Source organism: Dipodomys ordii, unplaced genomic scaffold (genome assembly GCF_000151885.1).
Source record: "Dipodomys ordii isolate 6190 unplaced genomic scaffold, Dord_2.0 Scaffold25, whole genome shotgun sequence".
In the NCBI taxonomy this organism is placed as follows: Eukaryota; Metazoa; Chordata; class Mammalia; order Rodentia; family Heteromyidae; genus Dipodomys; species Dipodomys ordii.
This window is the reverse complement of record NW_012267241.1, coordinates 20,833,390-20,857,591: the sequence shown is the minus strand read 5'-3', so window position 1 is coordinate 20,857,591 and position 24,202 is coordinate 20,833,390. Positions and strand designations below refer to the sequence as shown.

At 39.8% G+C, this 24,202-nt stretch overlaps 1 protein-coding gene across 1 annotated transcript in view; it reads left to right on the top strand.

Moving 5' to 3' along the window:
* Positions 1-24,202, top strand: part of Greb1l (growth regulation by estrogen in breast cancer-like) — a 130,663-nt gene that overhangs the window by 71,176 nt on the left and 35,285 nt on the right. Inside the window, exons 11-16 of the mRNA XM_013014823.1 lie at positions 3,091-3,417; positions 4,624-4,752; positions 5,357-5,491; positions 8,506-8,703; positions 19,982-20,162; positions 22,066-22,258. Coding sequence (XP_012870277.1) covers positions 3,091-3,417; positions 4,624-4,752; positions 5,357-5,491; positions 8,506-8,703; positions 19,982-20,162; positions 22,066-22,258 — 1,163 coding nt within the window. The remainder of the gene's footprint in view (positions 1-3,090; positions 3,418-4,623; positions 4,753-5,356; positions 5,492-8,505; positions 8,704-19,981; positions 20,163-22,065; positions 22,259-24,202) is intronic.

Below are 24,202 nucleotides of genomic sequence, written 5' to 3'. Positions count from 1 at the left end.
CTTAAAAATACCGGGATAAACAGTGTTTTTTTTTAAAAAAAAAAAAGTTTTAGCAAGCTAGAGTCAGCCTCTAGAACATTCCATTGCAACTGTGGCTAGAACACTTAAGAGGCTGACTTCACATGGACTCCACTTTGACAAAAGTTTTTGAGACCTGCAGGGCCTCAGCTTTTCCAAGGGAGCCACTTTCATGACAAACCTAGGACTTGTAAATCAGACTACTGGTAGGTAATAAAGTTAAAAACTCACCTGTCTTTAGATCATTTGATGTCATAGTTTTAGGTAAGCACTGTTCTACTTGAGCCATACCTTCAGTCCAAATGTTACAGCTTTGCTACATACTGACTTTGAACTACAGACAGTTTCTGAGACCTAAAAGTTGCTTCTAGATGCTTCCAGCAATGTTCTAGAGCCAATCACTATGTCATTTTGTTCAACCTTAATAACAATTTTAAAGAAACAAAGTCCAGGTTAATTAAATATCCTGTATGATCAAAATAAAATACCTTCTTTTAAATTATTAAAACTTTTTCTCTTAGAAAATTTCACTTAAATTATATGAGACCCTTTTCTGTCATGATCAATTTTCTCCACAATTTTACTTTCCATTAGGTCTCTCAAAATGGAACATGAATAGATAGGTCTTTCTTCTGTTTTTATGTAAATATAGTCCATTGGAATTTCTCTGCTCTTCAACTAACTATTCTGGAGTCCTTCAAAAACGTTTTTGTTTGTCCCCACAGATCTTGAGAAGGCAGCAAGAATGTTTTCACTTATTCCATAGATGATTGACATTTTTTTAAAAATGCAAGTTTTTTAAAGCATGATTTTAATGGCTCAGTAACCCAGTTCCTGAGAGGTAACAGAGAAACAGAATAAGATTCTCCAAGAACAGGCTTCTCTGATAGTCACTTCTAAAAAACCTTTTTCTGTTATTTTACAATCTGTACATCTTTTGAGACAGATAATGAAATCATCAAATCCCGAAACTGTTGGAGGATTGCAAGTCTGTTAGAAGCCTGTTTTTTCACATCAAGATAGCTCTATCTGAAAAGCCATCAGACTGATGTCTGGGTTGCATTGAACTCCTAAAGATGGATGAGTTCTTAACAGGAAGAACTTGCTCTTATCAAGCTTGGAAAATGTGGAGAAAAGGCTCCTGTAATTTACTGTAAAGGCTGAAAATGAGGTAGTCATGGTTGATGACTAGAAGAAATATATTTTGTTCCAAGAAATCTCTTCCCTTGTTTAAGCTTCAATACATTTTCCCTATTTTTGATTTGTAGCTTTAGATTCAATCGAAACCCTCCAGAAGTGAGTTGTAAGATAACAGAGAATGCTGGGAAAATGTTGGATAATTTTAATTTCTCAAAATTCCTTTATATTTGGATTTAATTAATAGGACATGTTGCTCAATCCTAGTTTGGAATGGTTCTTAAGGATACCACTATGAACTACCTAGGCCTCTGAGATTGCAGGTTGTCAATTAGATATAGGAAATTAGAGACAAGGCTACTCGCTTTTTGGCTGCCATAAGTTCTGGTGGGACAAAGCTTTAAATAGATGATCATCTTTGAATCATTTAATATAGTCAGTACAAATCTAGCCACTTTGAGCTCAGTAATATATAGTTATGGGGTGGGGGTTAGCTCAGTGGAAAAGCACTTGCCTGGAAAGTGCAGGGCTTTGAGTTTGATTTTCAGCTTTACATAATAATTACAATAACAGTAATAATAATAAAAATTGTTACTACTAACCATGATTTTAAGTAGATAAAGTGGAATGAAGATAAGAAACCTTATGATTCCCTAGTGATTTTGAAACAAAGCAAAACAAAAATACCCACCATCAGATTTCCTCTAGCAAGTAGTTGGGAGGACATCAGAAGTAAATAGCAGCACTGCCATCTTTAACCTGGGGTCTAATTCATGCTAGGCAAGCTAGCTCTACCATTGAGCTACACCCACAGCACTAGAAGCAAATTTAAGCATTCGGAATTTCTTGCTGTTTCTATGAATAGAAAACAAGCACTTATCTATGAGGATTCCACTCTTCTATCTCTCACCCAACCAGTCCTGGAAAACTTTTAATTATTTAAATTACTTTTCTTAATGTATGGTAGTTTATTTAATATCTCTTGACTTATAAAAGATGGCCAAACCTCCCGTTTCCTTTCTTTTCCAGAAAAGATGGGAAAGGGCCATTTTGAAGGGGGAGACTCTTAAATCCCCATGAGAGAAAGGAATGATTTCTGACTCCCTAAAGGTGACTTCTTCCAGACAGAAGTCCTGTTCTTATCTCTTGTGTTCTTTCATAAGGGGCCTTTAGCCCCAGGTTCTGAAGTCTGTGATCACAGATACTAAGGAGTCTGTGTCTATTGGCCAGAGCCCTTGAGTTTCAGATATCAGATTCACACAGTCAAAGAAATGACAGAGTGAGTGAATATATTCTCCCTGGTTTTAATTGAAATTAAATGTAGAAAGAAGGTTGGCTTCTTGTTTTATTAGTCTTTAACAATGTCCAGTATGTCAAAGTGAACAATTCAGGAAATATACTAACCATTATAACCATCCCACAGGACTTACAATGGAACTGATGCATGTTTTAGTATATTCTCCTTTAAGGATATTAGAAGTTAGGATGGGAATGTGGCTTATTGGTAGAATGCTTGCCTTGTATGCATGAAACCCCAGGTTCCATTTCTCAGTACCACATAAGCAGAAAAAGCCAGAAGTGGCACTGAGGCTCAAGTGGCAGAGCACTAGCCTTGAGCACAGAGCTCAAAGTCAGTGCCCAGGCCCTGAGTTCAAGCTCCAGGACAGGGGTGGGGGGGGGAGGCAGGGAAGTGGGAGGGAAATAGTGTAAGTAACATGGAAGAATAGGATTTGCTTTTATTGAGGCTGAAAGAGAGGAGAGAAGGAAATTTCACAATAAGGGATTATTAGGGATTCTGTGCTCAATATCACTGAGAGAAAATGCTTCCTTGCCAGTTGGAGTGTGGTAGGCTTAGAAGAATTGATGGATACTGTGTGTCTCTCTTTTCTACCTGTGATTTTTTTTTAACTTTAGCTGTAATTCTCTTCAATATAGGTCCTGATCAGATACCTCTCAGGGAGGAATTTGAGCAAATTATGCTGAAAGCTATGCAGGAATTTACTCTGAGAGAGCGGGCCCTGCAGATGGGAGCTTCGTGTACCCCAGTGTCTCCAGGACAACTCCCCTGGCTTGCTAGATTAATTGCCAGTGTGTCACAAGACTTGGTTCATGTGATTGTGACTCAAAACTCTTTAGCAGAGGGCATTTCAGAGACATTGCGGATTCTCAGTGAAATAAGACACTATCAAAGGTTGCCAGATTATGTGGTGGCAATTTGTGCATCAAAAATCAGAGGAAATGAGTTTTGTGTGGTGGTGTTAGGTGAGTAATATTTTGTTGTTGTTGTTGTTGTTGTTAATGAATTCATTCAGTCACCTGTCCATTTGAAAAAAATAGCCATGAAACATTTTAAGATATCCACATAATCAACCTCTGGTTAATTTCTTCAATTTCTATTCTTCCTCCAATTTTACTTTTTTTTTTTCTTTCCTCCTCAGATCAGTTGGTGTGGCACTCAGCTTGGCCAGTGTCCTTGTCAGCTGGTTATGGGCATTCTTTCAAAGCTTACCCTGTAATAGATACCCTTGTCTCATGTAACTTCTGTCCTTAAACGGTTTTAGAAATGTTACCACTCCAGCATGTGATAGAGCCAGTGCCACAGGTGGCTTATGCCAGTTAGTTACAATTGCCAGACACTTAGCTCATGAGTTCCTATGAGGTTCACCAGAGTTGATTTTATAACACTGACTCTAAATAGTGCAATTTTTTTTCCTTTGTGCAAATTTTCTACTAGGTACCATTATATGTAGCCAGTCAGACTGAGTTTTACTTCTCTCCTGTCTTAGTAAAACCCGCCTATAATTCTTTCTGTGTTATGTAAGTTTTCAGAAAACTTCATCAGATGGAATTGATACATTAATTTTATTTTATTCTCTAAAAACAATTTAGCAACAGAAATTTATATTTTAAAGATAATATTTATAATAACCATGTAAAACAATTTATAAAGTATTTTTATATGTTTTCACTGTTACAAACATATGGTACATAATTTTCTCTCTTGATCAACTAGCTTTATATTATGACCATTTTCTATTGCTGTCTAAAGTGTTCAAATCACCACTTCAAAGGCCGCTTACTTGTCCACATCCTTTGACCATCTTTTGGTCTACCATGATATTCTTTTTTTTTTTTTTTTGGCAGTCGTGGGTCTTGAACTCTAGGCCTGGGTGCTGTCCCTGAGCTCTTCAGCTCAAGGAGAGTGCTCTTGAGCCACAATGCCACTTTCAGTTTTCTGGAGCTTAATTGGAGATAAGAGTCTCACGGACCTTGCTGCCTGGTCTGGTTTTGAACCACACCCCTCAGATCTTAGCCTCCTAAGTAGTTAGGATTACAGGCGTGAGCCACTAGTACCTGGCTAGCAGGATATTCTTAATGGTTTATAGTTTACAACTGTGGCTGTTAGAATTAATGTTCCAGTGAGCATTTTTCCCTGATGAGTCATCTCTTCTCCTTTCTATCCTTCAGGCCAACATCAGTCCCGGGCTCTGGCAGAGAGTATGCTCACCACAAGTGAGTTTTTGAAAGAAATTAGTTATGAGCTCATCACAGGAAAGGTCAGTTTCCTGGCATCACATTTCAAAACCACGTCATTAGGTGAGTGGTTTTAAGATTCAGCAACACTGCCAGCCCCTAGCTTTGTGATTGTATGAATTTAAATGCTAACCTCTCAAGATAAGTATGGAGCTTAAGCTTGCCAGCTGATCGTTTGAAATGGTTTATCCTTAGTATTTTATGACTAACGTCACAGGAAGCAGCAGAGTTCAGAGGAAGGTGCATGGATACTCTGATCAAGGGTTCAGCTTAGCATGATTTTTGAATGACCTTGGGCATCTCTCCCAACCCCTCTCTCTCTTCTCTCTGCTCTTTTTCCTCTCTCTCTGTCTCCTTTCTGATATGTCACATGAAGGTAGAATAATATTCTGCCTGCTTTTGAATATGATTCAAGTGAAGAGATAGATACCCAGGGTGGGAAACATGCTAGATGGAAGCATGTACTCTAAGGATAGATTACTCTCAACAGTAGCTCTTGCCATTGAAACAGCAACATAGACATGGCTAGGTATAAACTTGGACATACATTGCTGGGTTACCATAGATCTTGTTGAGGCCACTGCCTAACTGCCTAATTTGGAGACTGATAAAGATACAAGTGTATCGCTTCTTGTAACCTTCTTATCTTTACTTTATTTGGACATAGGTGATGACCTGGATAAGCTACTCGAAAAAATGCAACAGAGAAGAGGAGACAGTGTGGTCACCCCTTTCAATGGAGATCTTAATGAATGTGTGTCACCCCAGGAGGCTGCTGCTATGATCCCTACCCAAAATCTGGGTAATGTTGCTTCAGTCTAAGAGACGGAAATAAGACATTGGGACAGATATTATTGAAGCTTAGGGTTTTGAGTCGTCTTCACATCACAGACTATAATAGGTTTTTGCTCCTGTCTACATGATAAATCTGGTTCAGATTAAAATTCATTTACCTTGGAGGGAGTGACACTGTTCAAAAAGAAATATACTTACTACCTGACATGTAATTATAACCCCGCTGTTATATCACCTTTGCAATAAAATTTAAATTAAAATAAAATAAAAAGCCCCCAAAATAAATAAAATAAAATTTAGTTACCTTGTAGCCTGGATTAAAGACCTTATTCTTAGTAAAAATTAATTAATTAAAAAATAAAACAAATAAGTCTCTTATAATTAAAACTGAGATCAAACACTCCAGCTTTTCTGTGGTTTATTTTGCTTTTGAGATAGTTCCTTTCTATGTAGCCCACAGGCTAGCCTGAAACTTGAAATCCTCCTACCTCAGTCTCCTGAGTACTGGGATTACAAGCATGTACCACACCTGGCTAAATACTTTATCTTAAACTAACCATCATTTTTCCATGGGAGATCCCAAGAGCCTCATTTTTCCCCCTTAGCTCTCTACTACTAGGTTGGCAAAGGCTTCAAAGAACTCCATGAAAGAATCTAGACTACAGACAACACACAGAGCCCCTGGCTGCTACTATGTCATATGCGTTTTTGTTTGTTTTGTCAGTCATGGAACTTGAACCTCAGCTCTTTAGCTCAAGGATAGCACTCTACCACTTGACCCACAGCACCACTTTTTTTTTCTGGTGGTTTATTGGAGATAAGAGTCTCAGGGACTTTCCTGCTCCGGCTGACTTTGAACCGCAATCCTCAGATCTCAGCCTCCTGAGTAGCTAGGATTACAGGTGTGAGCTACCAACATGTGCTGCATATGCCTTCTAACTTGTAAAAACCACAACCTCTGGAGGATGAAACTTTCCTGGCCACACCAACACATAATCTTCCCTACAACAAATCCCGGAGGCCAGGACCAAAGGCTAGGGATGAGGAGTCAAATCATTAGATTGGATTCCTTCTGGTTAAATTCCTTTCCAAATTCACTGATTGACAATACAAGATTGGAGAAGACAGGAAAAAGCACTAGAGAAACAAACCCACACAAGCTGTTGCTGACAGCCATTTGCTCCCCTCCCCATAGGAATGCATCATTTATATATCATTGTGTCAGGCAGTAAGGTAACGTGGCATCAACTCTGAGTAAAAAAACAAATGCAAATGAAATGTTTCGACTTCTGAGCTGTATTTGGTAGTAAAGCAACCATCCAGATGAACTAAAATGTGTTCCTATTAACTATTTTTGAGATGTTAACAAATACAGAACTTAAATTTTAAAGTACTTACCAATCCCCAAAGATATAGGTTCTCTGTTTGAGAATGTTACTTAAAGAAAATTTTATATATACATACATATATATATATATATATTTCATCAAACTTTAAATTTTACTAAGGTCCACAGATTTATGATTATGTTTAGTCTCTACTCAGCCAATCTGTGAAATAAAGGAAATAATATCCTAACTACATATTAGAAGACTGGCTTATTTTGCTTGGTAGTCTTCGTGAATAAGAAAAATCTCCTTGGCATACTATTAATTTTTTTTCTGTGTGTGGGGATCAAACACACATCATCCATACTACACAAGTGTGTTGCCTGAGCTACATTCCTGGCCATACTACTAAAATTTGCAGCTTTAGACTTTACCAGAGGGAAATACTACACCAATCTCTACTGATGGTCAGCCACAGTGTTATGACTGCTCTCTGCCTCAGCCATATCTTAGTTTGATTTTTAGATAACATTGACACAGGCTAATTAGGGCCTGGTGATTTTTATTTGGTCAGACTGCCAACATGTGTTCCTGATAATAGCAACAACAACAACAAAACTCTTTAAAGAACTTCTTTTAGGGCTGGGAAGGTGGCTCTGTGGTAGAGTGCTCGCCTCGCATGCATGAGGCCCTGGTTCGATTCCTCAGCACCATATAAGCAGAAAAAGCCGGAAGTGGTGCTGTGGCTCAAGTGGTAGACCACTTGCCTTGAGCTGAAGAGCTGAGGGACAGCGCCCAGGCCCAGAGTTCAGACCTCACAACCGACAAAAATAAATTACTTTAAAAAAAAAAAAGAACTTCTTTTAAAATTATTTTGCTAAGCTTGGTTCTTTCATTGTTTGTGTGATGGAGAAATGCTGTCACATATACCAGAGATTGATCACTTGATTACAATTTACAATAAAAAGTTTCTGATATGTATAGAGTACCTGGATAGTGTTTTGTAATCCGTCACCTGTTGGGAAGCCAGCTGGCTGTGCTACCTAGCAGGTCTCTTCAGATAGTCCTGGCAACAGGGCTGGCACTGACCAAGAGCACTTAGGCCTGCCAGGTCACAAGTGCTGGCAAAGTGGAGTGGGAAGAAAGAGAAGGGTGATGTTTCTGTGACCTTTGTTGTCCATTCCCCAGCAAGGGGATTTCAGGCCAGGTGGCAACTGACTTGCTGAAGCAGAAATGTTTACTATGGTGCCACCCAGAAAAGCCCAACAGAGCTCAGCATTATAGTTTCAGCATTGCCTCCTTCCCTGAGTGAGGTCTGAGGTGCCCCACTGTGTGTGAGATCACACACACACACACACACAGACACACACACACAGACACAGACACACACACACACACACACACACACACACACACACACACGGAAACTCCCTTTCCTATAGATGGCGCCTAGCTCTAGCTGTAATCATGCAGGAGTACCTTTGTGAAACTGCCACATCAACTCCTGAGCACGTTTTCTTAGCAAAATTTTTGGGGAAAATAGGCAAATCTACCAAAACTCAGTATCATATGAGAATAGTAAGCAAAAATTCTTCATGATAAAGCATTGTTTTTCCTGTGACATGTCCCATATGGAATTATAACAGCCATCATGGAAATAAAAAGTTAATCTTCTAATTTTTTTTCATTTTAGATTTAGACAATGAAAGCTTCCAAATTTATCAGCCACAGCTTACTGTTGCCAGAAAACTCTTATCCCAGGTATGTGCTATTGCTGACAGTGGCAGCCAGAGCCTGGACCTCGGCCACTTTAGCAAAGTGGACTTCATCATCATTGTCCCAAGATCGGAGGTTCTGGTCCAGCAAACTCTTCAACGGGTTCGACAATCAGGTAGGAGTGAACTTACCAAGTTCTCCACCAGTTTAGACCCCTCTGTCTCTTCCTTTTGCTTAACCCAGATATTTAGAGACTATGTAAAATATTCATCAATAATAAAAGTCACAAAAGCACTTTAAATTTTACTTCCAAATTATCTGTGAATTTTTTTCTAAGTACTCTGACCTTCTCTCTAAGATCAAGGGTAAATTAATGTGAACGTCAGCCAGATATTGTTAAGTCTGTGATGTTGTCTTTGGGACTGGAATTTGGTCATTTACTTAGGAAGAGAAATTTTCTCAAGACAAGCAGAATTTATAGGAAAGATGGAATTTGTGTCACTTGAACTGCTCATATGCCCAGAGAGGACATGCTCTCAGAGATAGATTCTTAGACATTTAGCACATTGTCAGCATATTTTCTTTTTTAAAATTATCTTTAAGTAATTGCACAAAGGTCAGAACACCATTCTCCTTGTCAATAATGAGTAGACTCATTTTAAAAAAATACTAAATTAGCTACTTGGAAGGTATAATAAGAAAGATCAAAGTTTTAGGGCAGCCCAGACAAAATGTTATTAGCAAGATCCCCATCTCAATTAATAAGCTGGGCATAGTGGTACACACGTGTGATCCCAGTTACATGAATAGTATAAATAAGATTGTGATCTGAGGCTTGTCCTAGTTAAAAAGGAGACCCTACCTGAAAAATGACTAAAGCAAAAAAAAAGGGAGGGCAGGGGAAAAAATAATCATGTGTAGAGCAGCTGCCTAACAAACACAAGGCTACAAGTTCAAACACCAGGAAAGAAAAAAACTAATTATTCCTAATAACTTTGAGAAACTGAGTATAAAGGAAATACATTGTCTGCAAAAAATATAAGAAGATGAGAAAGCAAAATTTCTACAAGTCTGTGATAAATAATAACTTTTGTTTGTTTGTTTTTGTTGGTCGTGGGGTTTGAACTCTGGGCCTGGGCGCTGTCCCTCAGCTCTTCAGCTCAAGGCGAGCGCTCTACCACTTGAGCAACAGCGCCACTTCCGGTTTTCTGGTATTTTATTGGAGATAGGAGTCTCAAGGTCTCTCCTGCCCGGGATGGCTTTGAACCGCGATCCTCAGATCTCAGCCTCCTGAGTAGCTAGGATTACAGGCGTGAGCCACCAGCGATCTTTTTTTTTGTTTTGTTTTGTTTTGTTTTTGGGTTCGGTCATGGGGCCTGAACTCTGGGCCTGGGCACTGTCCCTCAGCTCTTCAGCTCAAAGCTAGTGCTCTACCACTTGAGCCACAGCACCACTTCCAGCTTTTTTCTTTTTGCTTATGTGGTGCTGAGGAATCGAACCCAGGGCCTCATGCATGCAAGGCAAGCGCTCTACCACTGAGCCACCTTCCCAACCTAAATAATAACTTTTAAAAAATAAAATTTGCTTAAGCCGGGTGCCGGTAGCTCATGCCTATAATCCTAGCTACTTAGGAGGCTGAGATCTGAAGATCACTGTTCAAAGCCAGCCCAGGTATGAAAGTTTGTGGGATTCTTATCTCCAATAAACCACCAGAAAACCAGAAATGGTGCTGTGGCTCAACTGGTAGAGCGTGGCCTTGAGCTGAAGAGCTAAATGACAGCACCCAGGCCCAGAGTTCAAGCTCCATGACCAACAAAAAATTAAAAAATTAAATTAAAATTGCTTAAAACTAAAAGAAAGAAAGAATTTAGAAAATTGGGACAGTGCTAGCCTGTGCAAAACTAGGTTTGAAAAGAAAATTATATGGGGCTGGGGGTTTAGCTCAGTGGAAGGGCGTCCACCTGACAAGCACAAGGCCCTGGGTTCGGTCCTCAGCCCTGGAAAAGAAAAAGAAAATTATAAATATCAATTTCCTTTTTAGGACTTTATCTGTGAGAAATACACACACACACACACACACAATAGAGACAGACAGGAGAGGAGGAAATAGGACAGAGAGAGACAGACACAAGGCAAAGTCAGAGACAGAGGGGAGAGGTTTAGCTGGAGGATAATTTTTTTTTTTTTTTGTCGGTCATGAGGCCTGAACTCTGGGCCTGGGCGCTGTCCCTCAGCTCTTCAGCTCAAGGCTAGCGTTCTACCACTTGAGCCACAGCACCACTTCTGGCTTTTTTTTGCTTATGTGGTACTGAGTAATCAAACCCAGTGCCTCATGCAAGCAAGGCAAGTACTGTACCACTCCGCCACCTTCCCAGCCCTTGGACAATAAATCTTTGTGCCACATTAAATTTTTTTATTTTCAATACATTTGAAATAAGTGGCAGGAAAATGAATGAGTTCAAAACTGCAGGGCTGTGCTAGTCACCAGTAACTCACATCTGAAATTCTAGCTACTCAGGAGGCTGAGATTTTAGGATTGCAGTTCAAAGCCAGCCTGACAGGAAAGTCTGAGAGACTTGTCTCCAATAAACTACTACTAAAAACAAGCTAGAAGTGGAACTATGGCTCAAGTGGTAGAAGGCTAGGCTTGAGCAAAAAAGCTGAGTTCAAACATGGGAACCAGCACCCAGAAAAAAAAAAGTGCAGGGTTATATAAGAAATATTCTCAGGTGGCTCAGTGGTAGAGCGCATGCCTTGCATGCCAGAGGCCCTGGGTTCAATTCCTCAGCACCACATAAGCAAAAAAGAAAAAAGCTGGAAGTGGCACTGTGGCTCAAGTGGTAGAGCGCTAGCCTTGAGCTGAAGAGCTGAGGGACAGCAGTCAGGCCCAGAGTTCAGGCCCCATGACCGGACCCCCCCCCCAAAAAAAAAACAGAAATATTCTCTTGTTAATTTCAGTGGCTAAAGGAAACTCTCTCTGTGACTTCAACTAACACATGAGACATCTTGTCACAGCTGCTGGAACCTAGTGCGATTTCTTAGCCTCTAAATTTCTCAATGCCAAGTTACTAATTGACCTGTTAGAAATCTGACTTGCTGGACAAGAGAAGGCCCTCCCTCACAGCTCTCTCAGAAACCAGAGTGATCCCTCGATTTTGTCAGCCACTGGCCATTCTGCAATGGCGGGGCTTCCCCCACACCAAGTGGTAACCACACATTTTGTTATTCCTCACACATTCTCTGTTCCATTCATGGAGGGAGTGCCTTCTCTTTTAGGTATTTTAGTTGCACCAGTTGGTATTTGTGACCAGTCTCAGTTTGTAATCTGCTATCTTAAGTGATGCTTGAATAAACACATCATAGCAGCTATTTGAAGTGGTGAACTCATCTACAGGGCCTTTCCCAAAATAACCTCTCAGTGACCTGTACTTTTACCTTTCCTAATAAATGCAAACAGCTAAATAGAATCTTACATTTTTGAAAGATTCAGATATTGTATAGGGCTTTTGTTTTCCTCTTCTTAACACCTTCAGATTTTTCTTAGTTGTTTTAAGATTGTCATACCTTAGAAAAGTACCAGAATCTGACCAGTTAACCTAAATTGAAATTTAAAAGTCAATATTATGAACAGATTTGGAAAATTCAAGGCAAAACTGACTTTGAATTGCATCCCTCAGATCTCAGCCTCCTGCATAGCTAGGATCACAGGTGTGAACCACCACTTTTTTTTTTTTTTGTAATTTATTCAGGTCTAAAGCCAGGTACAGGTGGCTCACACCTGTAATCTTATTTACTCAGAAGGCTGAAATCTGAGGTTCAAAGCCAGCCTGGGAAGGAAAGTCCACAAGACTCTAATCTCCAATTAACCATCAAAAAGCTGCAAGTAGAGTTTGTGGTTCAAGCGGTAGAGCACCCAACAGCCTTGACTGAAAAAGCTGATGAACAGTACCCAGCCTTGAGTTCCCACCCCTTTATCAGCGTGCTTACACACACACACACACACACACACACACATTATCCAGATCTAGCTTTGACATACCTGCTAAAAATATTTACTGCAAAAACAATCACTTTTATGTATTTAAATTTATTGCCCATTTTTAGTATAGAAAAGAGCAGGACTATGATGCTGATTATGATTTTGAAAAGTAAAAGAAAATGGGAAAATGTAAACATTGTTGGGTTGAGGTGCTGCTTAATGGTTAAGTATGTACTCCTCATGCTTGAGGTGTTTGGTTCAATTCCCAGCACCAAAACACAATTTGCATTTGTAATCCCACTATGCAAGGATAACCAATATAAAAGTTTTGTTGTTAATAGATGACTTAAAACACCTGGTATCATTTGTCTTCTCCTGATATGATAGTGTGCATACTTTCCCATGTTACAAAAAGCCATTATAAGCAATACTCAATGCATAAACTTCTTTGTCTTGATATGAAATACTTTCATAGTTTAGGAACACACAGCAACTGACAGAAGAAAAAAGCCCATACACATGTTATGGTATAAAGAGAAATTTTCCAGAGACATATTTCCTAAATACTTAAGTGGGGATTGTTTTTATTAAAATAACTTAAATATCATGGCTATTAACACAAATGGAATTCCCAAGAAACCATCTGACTCCGTTTCCGTGCCATGATATGAATTAAGGAGAGCTTCACTTGAGTGAGGTCACAAGGGTCAATCTCTTGAGAATGAAGATCTATATTTGAATGGAGGGCCAGGGGGAGAGCAGGAAAAAATAATGCCCATGGGCTTTTCTTCTGATTTCACTTGCTCTTTCCCTTAAGAAAGCATTGCAGCTGCCAGCCGGCCAGGAAAAGCATCAGTCAGGGAAATAGGGCAGAGCATGCAGATAGGCCACATCCTTGGCAACCCACTGTGGCTGAAAGTAAAAAAGATGAAAATAGAAACGACTTCATTGTTTCAGACACAGCATTGAGGTGAAGCATGTGATGTACAACTCACTTTCCAATTAAGAAAGGAAGGAAGGGGGGAGTTCAGAGAAGAGGAGGAGGAGAAAGAGGAAGGGGAACAAGAAGAGGAGGAGCTCAGTACAGTGGCTATTCCTATAATCCTAGCTACTTGGGATATGGAGGTTGAGGTATTGGGATTTGAGGACAGTCTGGGGATGAAAGTTCACAAGACTCCATCTGAGTACAATGGCCTGTGCCTGTCTCCCCAAGCTACCAGGGAAGCACAAGGGCTGGGTGTAGTGGCATGGGCCCAATGCACTAGAGCAGCTTGGGGAATAAAACAAACATCATCTTGAAAATAACCAGTGTAAAAAAAAGATCTGGGGCATGGCTCAAATGGTAGAATGCCTGCTTTGCAAGCACCAGGCCCTGAGTTCAAATCTCTGTACTGAAAGAAGAAAAGAAAATGTTATGGGAGAAGTTGGAAGATGAAAAAGTCACTGGTTGCTCACACCTGTGATTTTTAGATACTCAGGAAGTTGATACCTGAAGGGTGATAGCTGTTTGAAGCCAGGCCAGACTGGAAACTCTTATCTCCAAAACAACCAGCAAAAAATAGCCAGAATGGAGGTATGGCTGAAGTGGTAGAGCACAAGCTGAGCATGCAGGAGAGCCTTAGTCAAACCCTTAGTCAGGGGGAAAAAAAAGTAAATGGGTTAAATAAATGTTATTTTGGGGGAGTGGTGAGATTCATGTTTGAATTGAAGGGTTTGAACTTGATAGGAAGGCACTCTACCAATTCAGCCACACTTCTGGCCTTTTTACATTTGTTATTTTTCAAATAGAGTCTCAAGTGCCTAGGCAGGCTTACACCACATCTATTTACATTTCCCAATTAGCTAGATAACTAGCATATGTCATCCCATCCTGCTATTGATTAAGATGGAGTTGTTCCTTATGTCTGGGCTGGCTTAGAAATACAGTCCTCCCAATTCCAACCTCCCATGTAGCTGGGATGACAAGCATGGGCCACCATGTCCAGCTACTGGTTAAGATAGAATCTCTCAAACCTTTTATATGGTTTAGCCTCAAACTTTATCCTCCTGATCTCTGTCTCTCCAGCAGCTATAATTACAGGCTCCCAGATGGGTTAAACATTCTTAAGCTTGCCCAAAGTAGACTTGTAACTGCTGTGCTAATCAGTGGGAAATGATCATGTCATTTTTAAACCTGAAATTATGGCATAATTTATCTCTCCAAGAGATTCTTTCCATTAGAAAACTGGGGGTACTGGTACAGTCAAAATGCAAGTCACTTGCAATTCAAGATGGCTGGGATAACTATTAATGACTATAACTTTGTCCTGTGGGCTTTTCAAATTTCTCAGCAAATGAGAGAAGGTCCTAGTAGTGACCAGTCAAGGAAAATTTATTCCGTACAATTGAGTGAGACACATTTGATGCTTGAGCAACTACATTATTATAAAAGAGCAATGTGTCTTGTGATCAGGTAGACACAGGTAGATTACCCTGTCTAAATGGATAGAAGGATGTTTTAAGGACGTGGCAGTGAGGAAGACAAGAGGAAAAACGGAGGAAAACATTCTCTGTCTATCTCTGTCTCACTCTCTCTGTCTTTCTCTCAAAGTTTTGTACTTGCTAGGCTGGTACTGTACTACTTGAGCCACACTGACAGCTCAGCATTCTCACTTTCTAAAATGTATTTCCTTGGTCTCATCAACCTACATGGCCTTGTTAATCACCTAAAACATCATCAGAAAGATTTGGGCATTAGCAAAGATAACAGGGAACAGGATCCCAGGGAGATAAAGTTCTGGAAAATCATCTTGTCCCAAGTAGAAAACATCTTCTGTGTAACATAACACGGTCATGTGTAGGAGGACCCAGCCCATATCCTAGTACTTTTGGTTCTTCATGTTCCACCACCTCTAACCTCCCTGCCCAACCACCTGCCCTCTCAGTCATATCCAAGAGCCTGCTGAAGGCTGGGCTCAAACATTCAAAGGTTCTCAACTGCAAACTACAAATTTCTTTGCTGCATATTTAATGTATTGGATTCAACCTTTATAGTTGTTTTCATAATTTATTGTGTTTTAGTCCTTTAGATTTATCTCTATCATATTCTCTACAATGGCTATTCCAGATTCCATTTCATGCATCTCCTCCTTCTTTGTTAGCAAATGATGATGTGACACCTTTCTCTCCTTTCCTCACCTAAAATGGGAAATGCAGAAATTTCATTTTTGCCCCCAAGCTAAGAAACTGAAGTATTTATTCACTTTTCTCTTCCTCTTTCCTCCTGATTGATAGAAAGGCTGCCCTCCCTCGTTTGAGTCTGGCTCACCCACCTCACTGTAGGAACTACCTCTTCCTCCTCATTCTCAGTGACCTCACAGGATTGTCTTTTCTCTCATAGCCATCTTTACCTTCTTTCACTCCAGGTCTCATTCATTAATTTATAACTGACCCGCTCTCAAAGGCAAAACTACCCTCTGTTCATCCTACCTAGGCTCTATCTCCCCTTGGAGCCACAGTCAAACTGGGAGCTCCCCACAGTTGGCTTGCACCTTCTTGGCACTCCTACCATTGTGATCAATGACCTTCCCTGTCCTTGTCAAATCAGAACTTTTGTCATTCTAGAGACCATCATCCCTGCCTTCAAATACAACTTTTTAATACTTGACTTTTCTGGACCTTCCCAGCTTTTCTTCCATCCTAATCTGCACCCTAATCACATGGCATGCACCTAGTTGTTGCCACTAGACACTTCGGGCTGTAGCTGTGTGTTTACAATGACCTTCTCTTAAGCCAGAAAATAAAATATTCAAGGAACATGTGTATATGGCCAGTATCCCAACAGACACTTCAGATATTAGCTGAACTAAATTTTTGTAATGTTTTGTTGAACTAAATATGAATTTAAAATATATTTGGAAAGACATAGAAATAATTGTAAAGATATGGTAGTCCTCTGGGAAAAGAAAACAAAACAAATTGGGTCATTGAAAACATGTTCCAGGGGCTGGGAAGGTGGCTCAGTGGTAGAGCGCTTGCCTTGCATGCATGAGGCCCTGGGTTCAATTCCTCAGCAAAAAGAAAAAAGCCAGAAGTGGCGCTGTGGCTCAAGTGGTAGAACGCTAGCCTTGAGCTGAAGAGCTGAGGGACAGCACCCAGGCCCAGAGTTCAGGCCCCACGACCGGACCCAAATAAATAAATAAATAAATAAATAAAACATGTTCCAGAAATCAATTTTGGCCAAGAGCAGAGGCCTTCAAGTATGTAGGACATTTGGGTGTGTCTGTCAGGTAGGGTTCTGGAGTTGCCTCTCCTTTACCTGTCTTTACAGTGTGCTCAAAACCGTCCAGCATGCTTACTATGTCCTCTTCATATTCGCCAATCTATGATATTTCTTCATTCTTTCCTTGTATCTTCAAGAAAGAAGTAAATGCCAGTCAATTGTTTTGTGTAACACCTCCCAGACTAAGAATGGTGTTTCCAGAGGTTGTATATTTTGAGGTGAGAGAATCACAAAGTGATTGTGTATCCTCTCTGTGTCACTTTGGGGAGTGCATCAGATGATGTTGATATGTTTTGTTTTTTGACATTTACCTTAAAATTTTTCATTCCACCCTCCCAGATATTTCCATTATAATTGTAATTTCCAGTTCCATCTTTGTAATTGGTTTTTTAAAAATCTTATGAAAATATTTTGTGACTATGCCAACTATGCTAAATACCTTGTTTCTCCTCAATTCTTCAACCACTAATTTTTGCATCCATCAGTGGATTTTGTCCAGACATTATCATGGCATTTCCATAATGGTAATTCTGCAATTGTCATTTTCTTTACATATACTAGTTGGAGTATGATTCTATAAGAAAAGCTGTTTCTCTGGCTCTGTTTTTCATCAGGACAGGTCACATTTATTCTATGAGTTATTTCCAACATTATCAACCTAGGCAGAAACGTCCACTAGCCTCCATTTCTAAACAATTCTTGGAATTATTTAGCTCTAGTTGTAGAGCAATAGCCAAACAAGCCACAGAAACTCAAGGCCCTATTCAAACCCCAACACCACCAAAGGGAAAAAGAAAGAAAACACATTGGAATGGAGAATGTAAGTAATAGCTTATTTTGCATTAAAATATTATATGTATGATTTGTATTTTAAATATAGATCTATATTTTCCAGTTTTTCGAAATGAGTATCACTTTCATATCCAGAAAAGAAACAAAACCTAAAAATCATGCCTAAAATAAAATTTAGAGGTAAAGATGATTTACTAAAAATGTCCAATCAGAAATAAATTACCCAGGCCCAGAGTTCAAGGCCCACGACCAACAAAAAAAAAGAAAAGAAAGAAAAAAAAATGAAATAAAGCAAAAGCAAATACCTCTCAACCTGTCTGTTCTCCTCTAGATAGCTGTCTAGCTATAGACTAATATACCATATTATACTTAAAAGAATGACCTTTAAATTCCTGGGACTCTGTCCATTGAGGACATGTGTGGACATGTTCATCTTTATCTCATTTGTTCAGAATGTTGTTGACTCTTCATTATAAATAGGTATAGTTTTTTTTTCTTTTTTTTTTAATTTATGATCCTTCCTTGTTAGGATGCCATAACTCACACTACTTATTTTGAGATTCTCAGCTGGTGTTACTCTCCCCATTTTAGGGATAAAAATACCCCTAGAGATTGAGTAGATTCTCTCTTCACTTCTGCTGGGTTCCTCTACACTGCAGGATTTGTTTGCCACCTAAGACATTATCTTCTCAGTCATAAACTCCATGAGATTAGCCTTCATCCTGTTCCCCCCTGAATTCTCAGGGCTAGCTCAGTACCTGATGGTTACTTGACACGTAGTAGATGATCAATAAATAGCTTCTGAATGTTCACTGAGTGTTGTAAGCAAGACTCTTCCAGAAAAATCCTGAGTAGCTAGGATTATAGGCTCGAGCCACCAGCATCTTTTTTTTTGTTTTGTTTTGTTTTGTTTTTGGGTTCGGTCATGGGGCCTGAACTCTGGGCCTGGGCACTGTCCCTCAGCTCTTCAGCTCAAAGCTAGTGCTCTACCACTTGAGCCACAGCACCACTTCCAGCTTTTTTCTTTTTGCTTATGTGGTGCTGAGGAATCGAACCCAGGGCCTCATGCATGCAAGGCAAACGCTCTACCACTGAGCCACCTTCCCAGCCCTATAATGGGTTTTTATATAGTAAAAATGGTTTAGTCTTTTTCTATTATGCCATTTGGGTTCTAGTTGTTAATTGCCTGTAGTTATGGTATCTTAAAAGAGAAGCTAGACTAACAAAGTTAAATCAACATAATTCACAAGAGGGTCTTCATTTCAAAGGAGGATCTGGTGTGTTAATTAGCCTATCAACAGCTTTATGCACCTAGAACTATTGTAAATGTCTGTGTATAGAAAAAATGTTATTTTAAACAGAGATACCACACTGAAGTTCCACTTCCTAACCTTATGAAAATCTTGCAATCATAGAAATTCAGAGAGAGAGAGAGAGTGTGTGTGAAGGGAGGAAGGAAGAAAAGAGGGAGAAAGGGAGGGAAGGAAGGAAAGAAGAGTTGGGCATAGTGGCTAAAGCCTGAAAATCCTAGGTACTTGGGAAGTAGAGACGAGATGATCATAGTTTGAAGCTAGCCAAGCAAAAAAGAAAACAAATCTTCAAGAGACTTCATCTCAACTAGTCAGGCACAGTAGCACATACCTGTCTTCCTAAGCTATCTGGGAAGCATAATGGCTGAGTGGGGTGGCATAGCTGTCATCTCAGCATTGTGGGGAAGCACGAATAGAAGGACTGAGGTCTAGACTTGTCTGGGTATAAAGCAAGACACTAGCCAAAACATAACCCTGCATGCAAAAAGGAACTGGTGGAATGGCTCAAGTAGTAGAGCACTTGCCTAGCAAGGCTTTTAAGTTCAAACTCCGGTATTGTGAGAATAAAATACTACTAAAGTATTCAAAATTACTAAACCCCACAACACTACTAAAGAAGCTCAAAATCTCATCTCACATAACCTAATATGGCATCTTTGGACTTCATATTTCTCTTCCTTATATACATTTTGTTGCTAAGGAAGGATTATGTGGTTATATTAATTTGGTCAAGAACTGTAGACCAGACCTTAATTTATTCCCAATGATCTGTGATAGCCAGCAACTTTATCACTTTACCTATAAATAGAACTGAATTAAACAGAAGTCTCCTAGTTTCAACTGTTTTTGACTTTGTGGATCAGAATGTTCCTTGTCAGGTGATGAGATGCTGGGAGGAACATTCTCAGGTAAAGAAAATCTGGTATTTTCTCTTTAGAACTATGGTAAGGAACATAAAAAAGAAAAGCATGCTATTCTGTAAATCTCTGTAGTTCCAGTATCAGTCAGCACTGAGCAAAAGTTTATCTCCAGTGTGTGTGTGTGTGTGTGTGTGTGTGTACATGTGTGTTCATGTAAAATGTGTAAAAAGTGAAACTTTTCTTCTTAACAGGTGTCCTTGTAGACCTGGGACTGGAGGAAAATGGGACGGCTCATCAGAGAGCAGAGAAATATGTTGTTCGTCTGGACAATGAGATTCAAAGCAAGTTTGACGTTTTTATGAGGAGGGTGAAACAGAACCCGTACACACTGTTTGTACTAGTTCATGACAACTCCCATGTGGAGCTAACGAGGTGATTGCTTCCGTGTGAGCAAACACTGTGTTTCTTCTATAGGAGTAGTTGTTACTTACTAAGGAAGTCCTTTAGAGCAGTGATGTGAAGGCTGGGGAACCTTACATTTGGCATCTGCCTCCTGGTAACTTTTTCTTAATCTTTCCTTGTGCCTGCACTTCCTCTTCCTTGTTAATTTTTAAAATTATACTCTGGGGGAATTTAGAAACTTCTGTTGAAACTATGGCCTTTCAGAGCATCGTGGAACTCACTTGCTTCAGAGGGCTCCAGAAGGAAAACATGCTTCCTGCTTTCCTCCCTAGCTCTCCTTTTTTCTTCACTTCTCCTTTTTCCTGGCCTTTATCTCTTCCCTTTGACCTTTAACAGCAAAAGAAATGCCACTTTAATGGTCTGAGAACACATCTGAAACCTCCCCTCCTTCCCTGGTTTTCCAGTTTAAACAAACAAACAAAACCCCCATTTTTTTCCATGGACTTATTAATGAAAGAACCATATATTGGTGTAAGGAGGCCAGTTTTACTCCCTGACCAAATTGTAATTATCTGGTATGGGCTATCTTTGTTCTTATGAACCAAAAGGCAAATCATTTTTTAAAGGAGAGTAGCAAATATCCACTGAGCTTGACATGTAGTGGAAATTTAGGGCATTCTTGCACATTTGTAGATTTTCCTTTCTTCGAAGTTAGGGATGAACTGGAACTTTTTTGGACTGTAATAGAAATGTCAGGATGACAGAAACACCTATTTAGAAGCTAAAATGTGTTTGATACTCTTCAATTTAAAATCTAGAAGTAGATTAAGAAGGACCTTTCATAACTTGTTAGATTTAAAAGGAATATTAAATAAAAAGAGGAGAGGGAGAAACAGAAAGCAGGGAAATGTTTTTGCATATGTCTGTCTTAGTGTTCTATGAGTAGAAACAGCTTGGTGACTTTACATGCCTCTTCTTTGGTATTGCTGAGAATGTACACTGGATGTCTTTGTATAATCAAGATTATTCTTAGCTGGGCACTGGTAGCTCACACCGATAATCTTAGCTACTCAGGATGCTGAGATCTGAGAATCATAGTCTAAAGCCAGCTTTGGACAGGAAAGTCTGTGAGTCTCTTATCTCTAATTAACCAGCAAAAAAAAAACAGAAGTAGAAGTGTGACTCAAGTGGTAGCATTGGCCTTGAGCAAAAAAGGTTAAGTACCAGCATACACACAACAACAAGGATTCCTTTTTTTTAAATTTATTTTTGAGTCTTTATGACATCCTTGTATATCCAAACTGGACAGAACAGAAATAAAGCTTCAGAGATATAAGTCTTGGTACAGTCATAGAAGGGGGAGGTCTCCCTCATCCCAGTCTAGAATCCAAGACAGGAAGGAGCCTTCCTTTGTGCTGGGGAGCCTTGGAACACTGTGAAGACATAGGTCTACTCATCACATTTTCATCAAAAGCTCCCTCTCTCGTTTGAACTTTCAAAGTAAAGCAATTCATGTTAACTACATGTTAACTTCATGTTAACTATATGTTAAATTCATGTTAAGTGCTTGTCCTTTGAGGTAGATCAGAACAAACTGAAAAGGGGGGTTGGAGGAGGAACAATCCTTGAAATCTGTCAAGAAAAAGTGTTAAGAAGGAAGGTAAAGATTTGCCTTCCAAATTATATTTTTTGTTTGGTTTTTGAGATGAGATCTCAATGTGTTACCCAGATTTGTCTTGAACTCCAAGCTCCCAGGGCTAGGATCACAGGCATACCTCATGTTTGGCTCCCACATCACATTTTGATTTTTATCTTCTCTCCATTTTTGAAGAGCTAGAAAAATAAGAACTTAACCATCTCTGTGTTGGCGTAGGTTTCTGCATCCAATCAATGAAGTAAGGAGGTATTAATATGACCTTCACTGTTTCCACAGTGTCATTTCAGGCACTCTGTCCCATGGTGAACCCAGTCATGGGTTGGCAGATAGAGTCATTAATTGCAGAGAAGTTCTGGAAGCTTTCAACCTCCTGGTGCTCCAGGTTAGCTCCTTTCCATACACACTACAGACCCAGCAGTCCCGAATCAGCTCCAGCAACGAAGTTCACTGGATACAGCTGGACACTGTGGTGAGTCTCCCAATCAATCCTGTACTCAGTGCCCCTGAGGGCAGAACTTGAAACTAAATATGATCAGAAATAAGCACGAGAGCTAAAATAAAAATAAGCCCCAGAGTTTAAAAAAAATCAAACTAATGCTTCATCCTCAGAAAGTTACATATGATCACAATTATGTTTTAGTTTTGAAATGAAGATGATGCCTTCAATTGGAAAAAAAAATAAGTGTAGAGGAAGCTTGACCTGTGAAGGGCGGATGGGACTGCCTTGGAGGAGTTCCACGCACTCGCATAGCACAGGAGAGGCTGCATAGGACCGTAGCGTATCACTAAGGAATCTTTTTCAAATATGACTGAATTGAATAGGACTGATATCGGAAGCAGCGTGTGTGGATAAAATTGCAGAAGTTAGTCTGAGTTTGGTAACTTTTTTTCAATTTGATATTACTGGAGCTTGAAATCAGGTGTTCACACCTGCTAGGTAGATGTTCTACAGCCTGAGCCATGCCTCTAGCCCTCATCACTTATATTTTAAAGAGTGGCCCTATTAACTTCCATTACAAAATCAGTGACATTGAAAACTTACAGCTCCACTTGAATGCAAGCATGACAGATTGAGGAACTCGTCACTTCTAATTTTTCAGCTGTTCTCATTCTCCAGACCCATCCAGGCTCTACCTGATCACAAAACATCACTTAACCATCTGCCTTATAGTTTTGCCAAAAGGGTATGTGTGTGTGTGTGGAAATGAGGGCAGATAGATACATCCTACCCAGAAAATTACAATGCAGCATCAGGAAAAGGAACAGGTGCAGAGAAAGAGTTGGTTAAAAAAAAAAAAGGTCAGGATGAGAAGGAGAGATAATTCTTTTCCATGTGACTGTGCCTATAGTCCAGATGAGGAAGGAAACAGAGTTGTAAAACTCTTGTTCCTGAAATGACTCAAAACTGCACCAAATACACTCTGTAGGAAATAAACAAGGCTAAAAAGCTCAGGGTGTACTCTAAGCCTCCAGAATCTGTAAGAACATCCTCTTGTCTTCTTGTAAAATCTACTTACTCTAAAATAATACCCAATTCCAACAAGCAGGATTATCTGGTTTGGGGCCACAAAAATTAAAAGCTGTTAGTGTTTTATATGTACCCTGCAAATCACAGTTCTGTAGATGGGTTGCTGAAAAATCTCAGGACCAAATGTTTAGCCCATTTCCAACAAAGTCTTTCAAAACATCTGGCATGCTGCTGCTTCTTTTTTTGTCTGTTGTGGGGCTTGAACTCAGGGCCTGAGTGCTGTCCCTGAGCCTCTTTGTGTTCAAGGCCAGCACTCTACCACTTTGAACCACAGTACCACTTCAAGTTTTTGAGTGGTTAATTGAAGATAAGAGTCTCGTGGAGACTTTTCTGCCTTTGAACCATGATCCTCAGCTCTCAGTCTCCTGAGCAGCTTAGGATTACAGGCATGAGCCACTGGTGCCCAACTCTGACATGCATTTTTAAAAATTATCTTTAAGTAGTTATAGAAAAGTTTTCAATTCAACATGCCAATTTATGAGTACAGTATACCTTGGTAAGTGTCACCCTTCCATCATTTTCCCCTCTATCCGTCCAACTGCTCAAGTTACCTACTTCTGTTTCCACTTACATACATTGAGCTTTTTTGTTTTGTTTTTGTTTTATTAGTCATGGGGCTTGAACTCTGAGCCTGGGCACTGTCCCTATACTCTTCAGCTCAAGGCAAGTGTTCTACCACTTGAACCATAGTACCACTTCTGGTTTTCTGGTGGTTAATTTGAGATAAGAGTCTCACAGACTTTCTTGCCTGGGCTGACTTTGAACCGTGATCCTTAGATCTCAGCCTCCTGAGTAGCTAGGATAATAGGCATGAGCTACCAGGGCCCAGCTACATTGAGTATTACTATAGTTGTCTTTGCTCCCCATTCTGGCATACATTTCTGG